Source organism: Capra hircus, chromosome 15, assembly GCF_001704415.2.
Source record: "Capra hircus breed San Clemente chromosome 15, ASM170441v1, whole genome shotgun sequence".
NCBI lineage: Eukaryota > Metazoa > Chordata > Mammalia > Artiodactyla > Bovidae > Capra > Capra hircus.
Genome location: NC_030822.1, coordinates 64,479,355 through 64,493,086, shown reverse-complemented (window position 1 = coordinate 64,493,086; position 13,732 = coordinate 64,479,355). Strand labels below are relative to the sequence as shown.

Genomic DNA, 13,732 nt, shown 5'->3' with positions numbered 1-13,732 from the left:
TTTCCCAGCATCAGGGTCTTTTCAAAGGAGTCAGCTCTCCACATCAGGTGGCCAAAGTATTGGAGTTTCAGCTTCAACATCAGTCCCTCCAATGAACACCCAGGACTGATCTGCTTTAGGATGGACTGGTTGGATCTCCTTGCAGTCCAAGGGGCTCTCAAGAGTCTTCTCCAACACCACAGTTCAAAAGCATCAATTCTTAAGTGCTCAGCTTTCTTTACAGTCCAACTCCCACATCCGTACATGACAACTGGGAAAACCATAGCCTTGACTAGGCAGACTATAGCTTGGTGTCAATCTAATTAAGCCTTTTAGCAATGTAACGGACTGAACGACTTCACTTTCACTTCTCACTTTCATGCATTGGAGAAGGAAATGGAAACCCACTCCAGTATTATTGCCTGGAGAATCCCAGGGACAGGGGAGCCTGGTGGGCTGCTGTTTATGGGGTCGCACAGAGTCGGACACGACTGAAGCAACTTAGCAGCAGCAGGAGTGATATAACAGCTATCTCAGAAGTGAGTCTTAGTAAATAGACCTTAGTTAACAAAGCTAGAACTTAATATTCAGTGAAGCATATATATATATATATATATATATATATATATTTTTTTTTTTTTTTTCCTCTCCATTGTGAGGACATTAACCCTGTAGCCAGAGAAGGCTTTAATTCATCAAATAAAAATGAGGTTTGTCAGGGAGCTGGGAAAATCCAAGTGGCCATCTTGGATTTACCTTAGCCCTGACTCTGATTAACAGCTATTCACCCATTTTTAATTCCCCAATTTAAGAGTAGACTCAGTTCAATTCAGTTGCTCAGTTGTGTCTGACTCTTTGTGTAGACTCTGAGTGGAGTGGTACACTCAAAGGGTGGATTTGAGTGGACCATTCTCTGAGTGGACTATTGCCATGTTTTAAATTGACAGGGGTTAATTTCTGTAGAAGCAGAATGAGCTTTGTCTACATCTACCATCATTTTTATAGATCATGGTGAAATAATGCTTATGTAACAAAGTAACAAAAGATTTTAGAAACAAATATAAATCACTTAAAGGCAAAGAAATTCACAATCTGTGATCAAAAGCTGTATTCTAAGAAAACTTTTTCTCTTAACAGAGAGAGAAGACCAAATTACAGTCTGGTACCAGCTTACTGTTAATAATAAAATATGTTTATTTGGTTAACCTTAGAAAAGTCTTTTCCATAAATCTTGAAGTAGCAGTATTCTTGCAAAGACATCAGAGTGAAACTACAGAAGACATGTTTAGAATCTGATTAAATTGCCATTGACAAAGAAACCTGGTCATTGCTGTGACATGTAACACTCTAACATGGTAGGTAACTAGAATTATAACTGACATTTTACCAGGACATATCAGATTTTCATGTATTCCACATAATTTTTAGGATATCAACCATACAATATAACCTGAGACGATTCATCATTCCTCCAACAGTACTCTCCATATAATTTAACATGTCAGATGAACCCAAGTAATTTAATATCTCTTTTTGGAATGTCTCAGGGTCCTTCTGAAGCATCCCAAAGTTAGCTAAAAGTCAAATCATTTGGGAAATTTTGTCAATAAATAATAAGAGGGTTTATAACTGTCAGATAGGCTCATATTGGTCACTGTGAAACAGTAGTTATTCACTTAGCCAAAGTAGCAGAAAGGATTTCTAAGGCAAATATAGAACAGATCAATTAAGAGGTAAAGAAACTTAAATCTATTATTAGAAGCAGTTCAACATCTGAAGAAAGTATGTCCTCTTAACAGAGAGAAAGGCCAAATTTAAGTTTTGCACCAGCATTTAAATTCATTTAAAAGCAAATTTACTTAAATTTATTTCAAACTTAGTTCAAATCATGGACAAAACTTTTCTCAGGGTCCACTTTCTACAAAACTTCTTATCACTTTCTGTACCCGTTACTTTGTTCTCGCATCCTGAAGCAACCACCTGTAAGTCAGACTTACTTCCTTTTCCCTTCATAAAATGCAGTTTCATTCCTCATACCTTCTTTATTAAAAACATACAGCCTACTTTTCTTAAGCAACCAAGAACTGACCTTTATATTAGCATTCTGTAGATAGGTAAGCATAAATATCAGTGATAATTTCTAAAAAAAAAACCTTAGCTTTCGTATAGAAAACATCTCAGAGTAGCACCAAACATATTTATGAATAGTCCCAAATCTCTTTTAGTTTCTCTGTAAAAGGACGTTAGTGTTCAGTGATGAATATTTCAGAATCTTATTTAGAAATGACCTAGGTATTCAATAAACTTCTATCACTTAGTTTAGCACAACTATAGACATTCAGGTTAACAAAATCTGGAAAGACTATTTTAGACAGACATTTTTAAAGTATATTTATTCCTAATAGAGTTTATCTAAAAGCTCATATCATTTGCATATTATTTTTTAGAAGTTTCGTCTCTCAAGATATTTTCCTCGTTGACAAACATATAACAGATATAAAATATGACAATATTTAACATGTTAAACCTAGGCACAATGAAAATATTATGCTTCATGTTAATGACTTGACATGTCTATGTTAGATTAGCAAACAAACATTAATACTGGATACTTAATATTGAATATTTCCCAGTTCACATGAACCTCAGATTCATTCAGTTAAGTTTCTTTTGTATTTAGAATTGTTTGATTTGTAAGCAATTGCTTTTCTTTAGGCCAATTAAGTTAGAGCTCATTTATATCTTAACTTCAGTATTATCAAAAAAGATACACGCTGAGAAGTACATAAGTCCAGATGGACAGATAGAGAACTCATAGTTTTCCAGTTGAGATTTAAAATGTCTCTTTGATGCTTTTTTTTTCTTGACTTAAAGTTCTAATTTGACCAAGGCTGAGGTCTCAGGCAAAATGGGCTGTGTATTTCAAGGGCCTGGCAAGGGTTAACATCAAGTTTTCCCTAGGCAGGCCTTTTTAACAAGCTAGTTGTTTTTAATTGCATATGCAAAAAGAACTGTTTTTGCAAGTTTCTAAGAAAAAAATTTCATTTTAAGCAGTTTTCTCCAGAGTCTAATCAATATACGGCCATCCTGTGTGAAAAAGTCATCTTTCCTTTCTGTCGTGATAGTTTTATAACTAAAATATAGACCAAATAGTGCTCAAATTGACTCTCATGTCAGGGACAGATCAACTGATAAAAATCTTGGATTGCCTGTCTGGGAGAAGTGGGGTCTTGTTTGATCAGAAGAATCTGAAGGAGTAAGGGAATTTGCAAGGGTAGGGAAGGAAGCTTGGTCCCCCCCTACCCTGAGAGACGAATAGTTAGAAGGGAATTCTCTAGAATGTTCAGGAGAGTTTTTGATCCCTCAGCCTTTTGGATATAGGAGAAAGACCTGGACCAAAGGGAACCTCAGAATCCTTTCCTAGTCTCCAACAATAGATATCAAATGGGGATAGGAAAGGTTGAGTAGGGGTTGTCTAGGAAATCTGATGAAGAAGGAGGCAGAGGGGGATGGGATAGGGAGGCAACAGAAAGACACATGCAGCATGAGTCCCTCAAATCCAGATTCTAAGGGCCATGAAGGACTGAACATAAGGAAACTCTGAGTCCTTTCCCTAATTTTGGCAAAAGAGATCAAGTTGAAGGATCGTGCTACAATCTAGTATGTCATTCAGAGGACATTTTTTTTTTTGGTCCCCCAGTTTGTACTGGGTCCAGGCCTTTTGCAGGGTCAAATTTTTCCAGTTCCAGATAATGTAGCCAAGGGGTGAGTCTGAGACAGAGGCTCCCAGGACATATCAGAACCCACTGTTAGTCTGCCTGCCATATAATGAGGGTACTGAGAGTCACCAGCCGACAGGCGTCCTTTTTGTTCCAGTGATCTCTCCGTGCAACTGATGGCACAAAATGGCTGACCGTCCCAACAAGTGCATCTGGCAGTGAGAGGTGACCCCTGAGAACTGTTCAGCTAAGGTACTGTGTGACCCAGAAAGAGAAAGATATTCTCAGGAGTGACCGGGTGACTCACCATTTGGCATTTCCCTGAAATGTGGAGGGCACTCTTGGAATGACTCAGAGGCAACACCTAGGCTCCTGTAAATCAATCCGGACTAAAAAGAGAAGAAGTGAAAGTGACAGGGAAGATAGGCTGAGGAATCCACCTTACAATCCTACTGGGGAGGCGGTGGCCAGGGGACGATGGGCTCTGTTTTGATTCAACCACTATGTGCCTGACATGAAGCATGGAAGTTGTCTTGCTAGGGTGTAGATGCCCTTGTGGTGTGATTCATTCTATGACTCCCTTATCCTCACACAGGTGTCTTCATGTGGCAGGTGCCATAGTGGCTTTTAAGTGCCTGGCCTGTGTCCACACAATATTGGTTGGCCTAATCCTCAGAAAGGTGTCAAAAGGAGAGACCTTCACCCATCTGTGTGACAGCTACTGGGGTGCAGTGAGCAATGGGGCCTTTGGAATACACCAGGGGGTAACCCTGGCCAGACGACCTCAGTTGCTTCCATAGCCACTTGCCTGTTGGCAGAGATCCCTGTGAGAAACGAGAGGCCAGGAGGTAGGGGAAGAGACCCCAAGTCCCCACACAGGCAACCAAAAATGTCGTGGCCTGTGCACAGGTTGGAAAAGAATTTCCAGACATGAGGAAGAATGAGAGGAGAGTAACATTAGAGTGGTAGAGGCCATTAGAACAGTGGGCTGGCTCAAGGGAGAGCCGAACACTTTTGCAGGCTTCTAGCCAATTTTTATAGCCTCAAGACAGAAAATTCCTACTGGGATGGTGGCATTAGGTGATTGGTTAGGATGCTATAGAATGGGTATTTTACAGGAATGGGGTCAGGGTGCTGGCCAGTTTACATACAGAGGCTCATGGCAACAGTTGCTATGGGGCTTCATCAGTTGCAGAAATTTCTATCCTGTGACCTCGGTACAGGGCTCCACACCTATGACCTCAGTTTAGGGCTCCACCTTAAGCACTCAAGAGTGTTGGGTGCTGTTTTTACCAGGTATAGATAAGTAAAAAGACTATTACCATTCAGAGTGAAAATGTGATAGAAGAGTATTGTGATGGTACAGGAGTGGATGAGGTTCCGTAGAAACTGAACCTGGGAGAATCAGTTCCATTTGTGGTAAGACCTTGCAGTGTTAAATTGCCCTGCAGGGTTCTAGGAACCTTCCAGATAGAAGGGAAAGTGCATTTAAAGGCAAATAGATGGGGAAACAATGGAAATAGTGACAGACTTTATTTTCTTGGGCTCCAGAATCACTACAGATGGTGCCTACAGCCATGAAATTAAAAGATGCTTGCTCCTTGGAAGAAAAGCTATGACCAACGTAGACAGTGTATTAAAAAGAGACATTACTTGGCTGACAAAGGTCTGTATAGTCGAAGCTATGGTTTTTCCAGTAGTCATATATGGATGTGAGAGTCGGACTATAAAGAAGGCTGAGCACTGAAAAATTGATATTTTTGAACTGTGGTGTTGGAGAAGACTCTTGAGAGTCCCTTGGACTGCAAGGAGATCCAACCAGTCTATCCTAAAGGAAATCAACCCTGAATATTCATTGGAAGGACTGATGCTGAAGCTGAAGCTCCAATAGTTTGGCCACCTGATGTGAAGAGCTGATTCATTAGAAAAGACCCTGATGCTGGGAAAGATTGAAGGCAGAAGGAGAAGGGGATGACAGAGCACAAGATGGTTGGATGGCATCCCCAACTCAGTGGACATGAGTTTGAGCAAGCTCTGGGAGATGGTGAAGGACAGGGAAGCATGTTGTGCTGCAGTCCTTGGGGTTGCAAAGAGTTGGACACAACTGAGCAACTGAACAACAACAAGAACAACAAGGTTATGAAGAGCTGATTCACTAGAAAAGACCCTGATGCTGGGAAAGATTGAAGGCAGAAGGAGAAGGGGATGACAGAGCACAAGATGGTTGGATGGCATCCCCAACTCAGTGGACATGAGTTTGAGCAAGCTCTGGGAGATGGTGAAGGACAGGGAAGCATGTGCTGCAGTCCTTGGGGTTGCAAAGAGTTGGACACAACTGAGCAACTGAACAACAACAAGAACAACAAGGTTATGCAGCTTTTAAGTGTCAGGACCAGGATATGAACTAGTACAGTCTGACCACAGAGCCCACACTTTTACCATTAAGATGAAAATGGCATGCCAAGGGCAGGAAGATCAGATATAAACATCATTGTCAAATTATGCAAAGGGATCAACTTGGTTGAGATCAGAAAAGGACAATGGATTTGCCAATTCAGAAGCTATTACTTAAGAAATATCTATCATAGCAGTTACATGTTGGGAGTGGAACCTAAATTGTTGTGGATTAATGTATTAATTGAATTAAACTCTATCTAGTGACACTCTTACTCTAGCTAACTACTCTAGTTCCTCTAGTCATCTTAAGTTCCTCCAACATTCTTTGCCTTTTCCATCTTAGGAACCTTTGGCTAAGCTAGTCTCCATCTCTAAGATGTTGGGTTCTCTTCACTCTTTCTGTGATTGGCACCAGTTCGTTCAGATCTTGGCTTTATTTTAAGCTCCTCTGATACATTTTCTTTGGTAGTTTATAAAAAGTAAATTTTATTTATTTTTTGTTGTTTTCAGTCATTAAGTCATGTCTGATTCTTTGCGACCCCATGAACTGCAGCACGCCAGGCCTCCCTGTCCTTCACTATCTCTACATTTGCTCAAACTCATGTCTGTTGAGTCTGTGATGCCATCCAATTATCTTATCCTTGTCCCCTTCTCCTCTTGCCCTCAATCTTTCCCACCATCAGGGTCTTTTCAGTGAGCTAGATCTTCTCATCAGGTGGCCATAAATAGTATTTGCTTCTTTTGAGACATATGTCACAATTTGGAATTATGCATTGACTTATCAGTGTACTAGTTTATTGTTACTCTCCCCAACTAGTTATGACTCCATGAAGGTAGGATTTGTTCTTTAAGTTTCTACCCCTAGCGTAGTGCCCTGAACACAGTAGTTGCCAAGTAAATATTGTTGCTTGTATCAGTGAAGGAACATTTCGTATTTATATAGGTAATACTGAACTGTTTTGTTTTCTTGAAAATAATCAATCTCTGAGAGATGGATAGGGAGAAAAGCAAAGTCAACACAGCTTAAAAAAAAAAACTTTAGAGCTACCATTTCTTGAAAGTGTCACATGTTCAGTAAGCATGCATTTTTTTCACATTACAAGTAACATATTAGGAATATAGGTGCCTGCCTTTATGGTTCTTTGGATGTTGTTAAGGTGTTTTCATTGGTTCAGTTCAGTTGCTCAGTCGTGTCCAACTCTTTGCAACCCCATGAATCGTAGCACGCCAGGCCTCCCTGTCCATCACCAACTCCTGGAGTTCACCCAAGCTCATGTACATTGAGCTGGTGATGCCATCCAGCCTTCTCATCCTCTGTCATCCCCTTCTCCTCCTGCCCCCAACCCCTCACAGCATCAGGGTCTTTTCCAGTGAGTCAATGCTTCACATGAGGTGGCCAAAGTATTGGAGTTTCAGCCTCAGCATCAGTCCTTCCAGTGAAAACCCAGGACTGGTCTCCTTTAGGATGGACTGGTTGGCTCTCCTTGCAGTCCAAGGGACTCTCAAGAGTCTTCTCCAACACCACAGTTCAAAAGCAGCAATTCTTCGGTGCTCAGCATTCGTCACAGTCCAACTCTCACATCCATACATGATCACTGGCAAAACCATTTCATTGGTTAGAATCCCAATTTTATTTTCATTATTGACTCAAGAGGGCTTAAACTAAGATTGAGCAAGAAGGGAGAGTTCTTGATAAAACTATAATGGAAAAATGAAAACAGTTCTTGTCTTCAAGAAACATACAGTCAAATGAAAATGACCATCAAGTAATCAATGGCCTATATTATACAGCACAGTAAAGGAGGTTGTAAAAGAGGATGATATGGTTGGATGGCATCACCGATTCGATGGACATGAGTTTGAGCAAGCTCCGGGAGTTGGTGATGATCAGGGAGGCCTGGTGTGCTACAGTTTATGGGGTCACAGAGTGTTGGACATGACTGAGACTGAACTGAACTGAACTGAAAGGAGGTTGTAATAGGGGTAAAGGAATCAAAACAACTGTTGAATATAAATGGAGAAGACAACTAGAGCTATCTGCCAATAGAGGTAGTTCTGAGTGTCAAAAGAGACGGTAGTAATTTTGTTGGAGAAATTTCTTCCTTTATAGGAAGATTGGACATGGTCTTTCTGTTCCTCCCAATTTTAAGATTCTGTGAGGTATTGCAGGGGGAGAAAAACATGCTTGATCTTGAAAGATTGAGTAGAACTTACGTGAAAAGATGGGGAAAGGACTCAACCCTCCTTTTTTCCTCTTGAGATGTATATGTAGTGTAGATATAATAGACATAGGGACATTTTTTTTTGTTTATAAATATTTTTAGTAACAATAATGAAGCTTCTTTGTAAAAAGGCTCAGAAATACTAAAACAATCCTTTTCTTGAAGGATTATTTTTTACGTTATCAAAGAAAGGTTTGAGTATATCAAAAAATCTGAAAGGAGGTCTACTGCAATGGTATTAAGGCATACATAGTAAGCTATATAGACCTTTGACATTTACAAGGTTGTCACTATAGTGTGTAATTTCCTTCATTTCCTTGTTTAACAATAGTATCATTTTCCTCTATTTTTATGTATTAAATGAGAACTATAAATCCAGTTGAGATGTAAGTGCTTGGCAGGGCTTACTAGCTCTGAGAACCTCTTAACATATCAATTCGAAAACAGAATTTAAGCTTTTGGTTCAGCAAAATGGCAAGTCATTATCTATAAGAAAGGGTGTTTTTGAATAGTTCAGTTAGTGTTAAATCCTCAAGTGCTCTTTTCGTTATTCTTTACCTGACAGTCTTTTTAATTCATCTTTTATATTTTAATATAAATGTCATGTTTCTTAGGAGAGGTCTCAGAACAATAAAGTAAATTATGCATTTCTTATTTTCAGTACATTTGCATGTTAAGGCTTTGTTTTGATATATTCTAAGAAAATCATTTAAATATGGAAATATTAAGAAAAATCATTATGCTTTGTAATATGCCTCTAGTTATACAGTTAAATCTAACTGTATAATACCACAATCTGAAATAATTTTACATATATATGTATTTTTTTACAGATACATTTTCTGAAATTCTGAATCATGAGTCTAGCACTTAATGATCTGCTTATTTGCTGCCGTCAACTAGAACTCGATAGAGCTACAGAGCGAAAGGTAGTAAATTACTTAAATTTAATCTTTCTTTGAAATGAATGTGTGATTGGTAACTCATTATTTTGTTCTTTTTCATTTTCAGAGAGAGATTGAGAAATTTAAGCGCCTGATTAAGGATCCTGAAACTGTTCGACATTTAGATCAGCATTCAGATTCCAAACAAGGGAAATATTTGAATTGGGATGCTGTTTTTAGGTATTCGATTCTATTTTTTTTTCATCTTTTTCTTTCTCTTTCATTTTTATTTCTGTTGTGATATTTTTGTGTGTATATAGGTCAATTTATCTTTGCTCCTTGTATATCATTGTGCCTTGCATAGGAAATTGATGCTCAGTATTTATCTAAAACATAATTTTTAAAGGATGTTCATATAAAAAAATTAAGATTTTTGAGTTATTTGTTCAATAAAATGTCTTTGATATATCTCACTTGAGAGAGAATTTCTTTCATATCACTTCATAAGACTTTATTTCAAATTAGAGAATAAAGTTAAGTTATATTAAGTCCTTATAACTTTGATATCTTTAAATATTGTTCTAAGTAACTGCCATATATAAATATAATAAAAAGTAAAAAAGAATTTTAGAAAAATTCCATATAAATGCAGTTAACAAACAAAATTTATGCTTTGGAAAGACAATTCATTACTTGACTGGAGTGACAGACAGAATTGATGCTTTTATATAAAGGCATAATTTTCAATTATGAAATCCATTCATAACTAGAAATAGGTGGTAAGACTTAGGAAAGATAAAGTATTTTAAAGTAATGTAGAATACTGATAAACTTGAAAGAACATTTTCAGTCTAGGGAAATATGAGTATATATTAGTTCTTGAGTGTTTAGAATAGATAATCTATTTTATTTTTTAGTTCTTATTTGGCACTAGACAGACCATTGAGGATTTCATCATGGATAACATGAAAAATACATACTTCTTTTCCTGTGGTTCCTTACTTTATTTCAGATGACACAAATAATTTTTGTTGTTTTAGTCACTTATTCCGGTCTCTTTAGTGACCCCATGGACTCCAGCCCACCAGGCTCCTCTGTCCGTGGGCTTTCCCAGGCAAGAATACTGGAGTGGGTTGCCATTTCCTCTGCAGGGGAATCTTCCTGACCCCGGTTTTGAATCCACATCTCCTGCATTTGCAGGCAGATTCTTTTCCACTGAGTCCCCAGAAAAGCCTACTACAAATACAGTTATTATCTAAATATGAATATTTTTCATAAGCTGATCATGTAGGCCATCTGTGTACCTAACACTTCCAGCTAATCTTGAATATCTTATGAGCAGACTTCATTTAAATTAAGGCTAGAAAACTTACCAACTCTTTAGGAAGGAGGTCCCTATTTTGCTGATAGTTTTACTTTTGTTTTAGGTTCAAAGGATTTGTTAACAAAAGAAATCACTTGTTACAAATAAATAAGTTCAACTTTTAATAGATGATTATTTAACTTAATTTCAATTCAGTTCAGTCGCTCAGTCGTGTCCTGACTCTTTGCAACCCCAAGAACCACAGCACGCCAGGCCTCCCTGTCTATCACCAATTTCCAGAGTTTACCCAAACTCATGTCCATTGAGTCAGTGATGCCATCTAACCATCTCATCCTCTGTCATCCCCTTCTCCTCCTGCCTTCAATCTTTCCCATCATCAGGATCTTTTCAAATGAGTCAGCTCTTTGCATCAGGTGGCCAAAATATTGGAGTTTCAGCTTCAACATTAGTCCTTCCAGTGAACACCCAGGACTGATTTCCTTTAGGATGGACTGGTTGGATCTCCTTGCAGTTATTAAAAGAACAGAAATAGAAACAATAGAGAAGAGTAACAGCACATACATCACCAGATTGGGCCAACCAACATTCAGACTTAAACAGTGCTGGGAAGTCCCTTGTTAACAGCAATCTAGAGTCCCAATTGGGAAAAGGTCCTGGGCTGTATGTCCACCCCAAGGGTGAGACTTCAAATTGCTATTTTAGGGGTTCCTGCTTATAATCCCAGGCCACAGACTGTTATCATCTTCAGTTTGCATGCACAAACGAAACTCTGATTTAATTTTTACAATGTGTTTTCACCTTGTGAGTCATAAAACTTTTTAGACCCTGGGGGACTGGCCAGGTCCTCAGGGGCTTACGAGATTCCAAGACCCATTCCTTTCTTATCTCAAGTGCCGCCTGACTTGCTGTGCTTGCAGGCAGGTATGCAATCCAGGCAGTGTCCAGGCAGATCAGAAGCAAGTGACAGGCCTGCTCTGCTGCTTCTGAAGCTTGTATAAGACTTCCTCCGTTTTAATTTCACTAATAGTAGGTCATGTAATACACACACACACACACACACACACACACACACACACACACAGAGGTCATGTACTAAATAGCAGAAAGAGGTGAGAAAGAATTGAGAGCTCTTAATTGTATTGCAAGCTTTTATTTATTTATTTTTATTGCAAGCTTTTAATGATAAATGAGAAAGCAAGCAGGAAAGCAGTAGAAAATCATGGAAGTAAACAGATTAAGAACTTTGTAGACCAGACTTTAAATTGGTATTGAGGGCTTGGCCTTGGAAATGTAATTGTTTGGGTTAGTGTACATTATTTGAAGAAGTGTGGTTTAAAAGCTCTTTATGATGGCATGAAGGACATTTTGAAACTATTAAAAATAATGTTAGTATTTAACAAGTTTTTGGAATTCCATTTAATTTTTTTGAAGGTTTTTACAGAAATATATTCAGAAAGAAACAGAATGTCTGAGAACAGCAAGACAAAATGTATCAGCCTCAACACAAGCCACTAGGCAGAAAAAGATGCAAGAAATCAGTAGCTTGGTCAAGGGCTTCATCAAATGTGCAAATAAAAGTAAGTGCTGTTACTTGGCTTAATGGGTTATTGTTTCATGAGTTTGGTTTCAATATGGTGAGATAAATGTTGAGTAGTAACTGATTTCTAGTACATATAATGATTTTTAATATTATAGCTTCAAATATTTGGAGGAATTTATACAAACAGGAGAAGGCAATGGCAACCCACTCCAGTACTCTTGCCTGGAAAATCCCATGGACGGAGGAGCCTGGTAGGCTTCAGTCCATGGGGTCGCTAAGAGTCAGGCACGACTGAGCGACTTCACTTTCACTTTTCACTTTCATGCATTGGAGAAGGAAATGGCAACCCACTCCAGTATTCTTGCCTGGAGAATCCCAGGGACAGAGCAGCCTAGTGGGCTGCCATCTGTGGGGTCGCATAGAGTCAGACACGATTGAAGCTACTTAGCAGCAGCAGCAGCATACAAGCATAGTGAAAAAGTGAAAGTTGCTCAGTCATGTCTAACTCTTTGCAACCCCATGGACTATACAATATTCTGCAGGCCAGAATCCTGGAGTTGATTGCCTTTCCCTTCTCTAGGAGATCTTCCCAACCCAGGGATTGAACCCAGGACTCCCTCATTCCAGGTAGATTCTTTACCAGCTGAATCACAAGGGAAGTCTGTTATACAAGCATAGAATGATAGAATCTCAGGGTTGGAAGAATTAAAAGATATTATTTCTGGAGAAGGAAATGGCAACCCACTCCAGTATTCTTGCTTGGGAAATCCCATGGACAGAAGAGCCTGGCCATCTGCAGTCCATGGGGTCATGAAGAGCTGGACGTGACTGAGTGACTAAACAATTTTTTTTTTTTACTCTAGAAGATAATGTCATGGTTTTCAAAGGTGCTTTTGTAGCTGGAGGGATGGTTTGATGCCTTTCAAATCTGAACACTTAATAGACCTCTCAGCTCCCCCTGGATCCCCATCCCTTCGTCACATGCAGGTATCTAGGCTGCCGGCAGCCGCTGGTTCTAGAATGCAATCTCCATTGCCTCCGCTTTTGCTGGCAGACAGAATACATCCTCCTTTTTTTCTGTATCAGGTGCAGTTTAGAAAGAAAAGAATTCCCAGAGGCTACTGTAACAGGACCTCAATTATGGACTTTGCATGGCAGGAATCTACTCGTTATAGCTTGGAAAAAAAATTTTGCTACCCATTTTTCTTGAATCCCATCTATATGTCCCTGGCACTGAAATATTCTCAATGATTAAACATACCTTTTGAGACTTTCTTTTCTATCTTTGAGTAGTTCTCATAGTAGGGAAAATTTGTCTGTTTGTTACTGCTTCTATTTTCTGAGATAATACAGAAAAATACTAATCTTTTTAATATGACGGCCTTTGAGATATTTGAAGTTAGACATGATATTTCCTGAGTCGTCTTCTATAAACTAAACAGACCTACTTCCTTTAGCTCATATGGCCTACTTTTGTGTCACTTTTCTAAATATTCTTCAGTTTTATTCTCTCTCTTAAAACGTGTGGGACTCAGTCTTATAGGCATATTCTGATTGGTATGGAGTAGAACAGGGCTTGAATATCTTTTATTCTATACTCTTAACTAATTCATTCTAAGATCAATTAGCTTTCTTGGCAGTCAGAACCCATACTCAATCAGTACCGT

The 13,732-nt window shown here is 38.8% G+C and overlaps 1 protein-coding gene across 4 annotated transcripts in view; it reads left to right on the top strand.

The window, feature by feature from the left end:
• Positions 1-13,732, top strand: part of ATM (ATM serine/threonine kinase) — a 155,913-nt gene that overhangs the window by 2,419 nt on the left and 139,762 nt on the right. For all 4 annotated transcript variants that reach the window (XM_018059835.1, XM_018059834.1, XM_018059836.1 and 1 more), the window contains exons 3-5: positions 9,151-9,246; positions 9,329-9,441; positions 11,957-12,102. In XM_018059835.1, coding sequence (XP_017915324.1) covers positions 9,175-9,246; positions 9,329-9,441; positions 11,957-12,102 — 331 coding nt within the window. In that variant the 5' untranslated portion in view covers positions 9,151-9,174. The remainder of the gene's footprint in view (positions 1-9,150; positions 9,247-9,328; positions 9,442-11,956; positions 12,103-13,732) is intronic.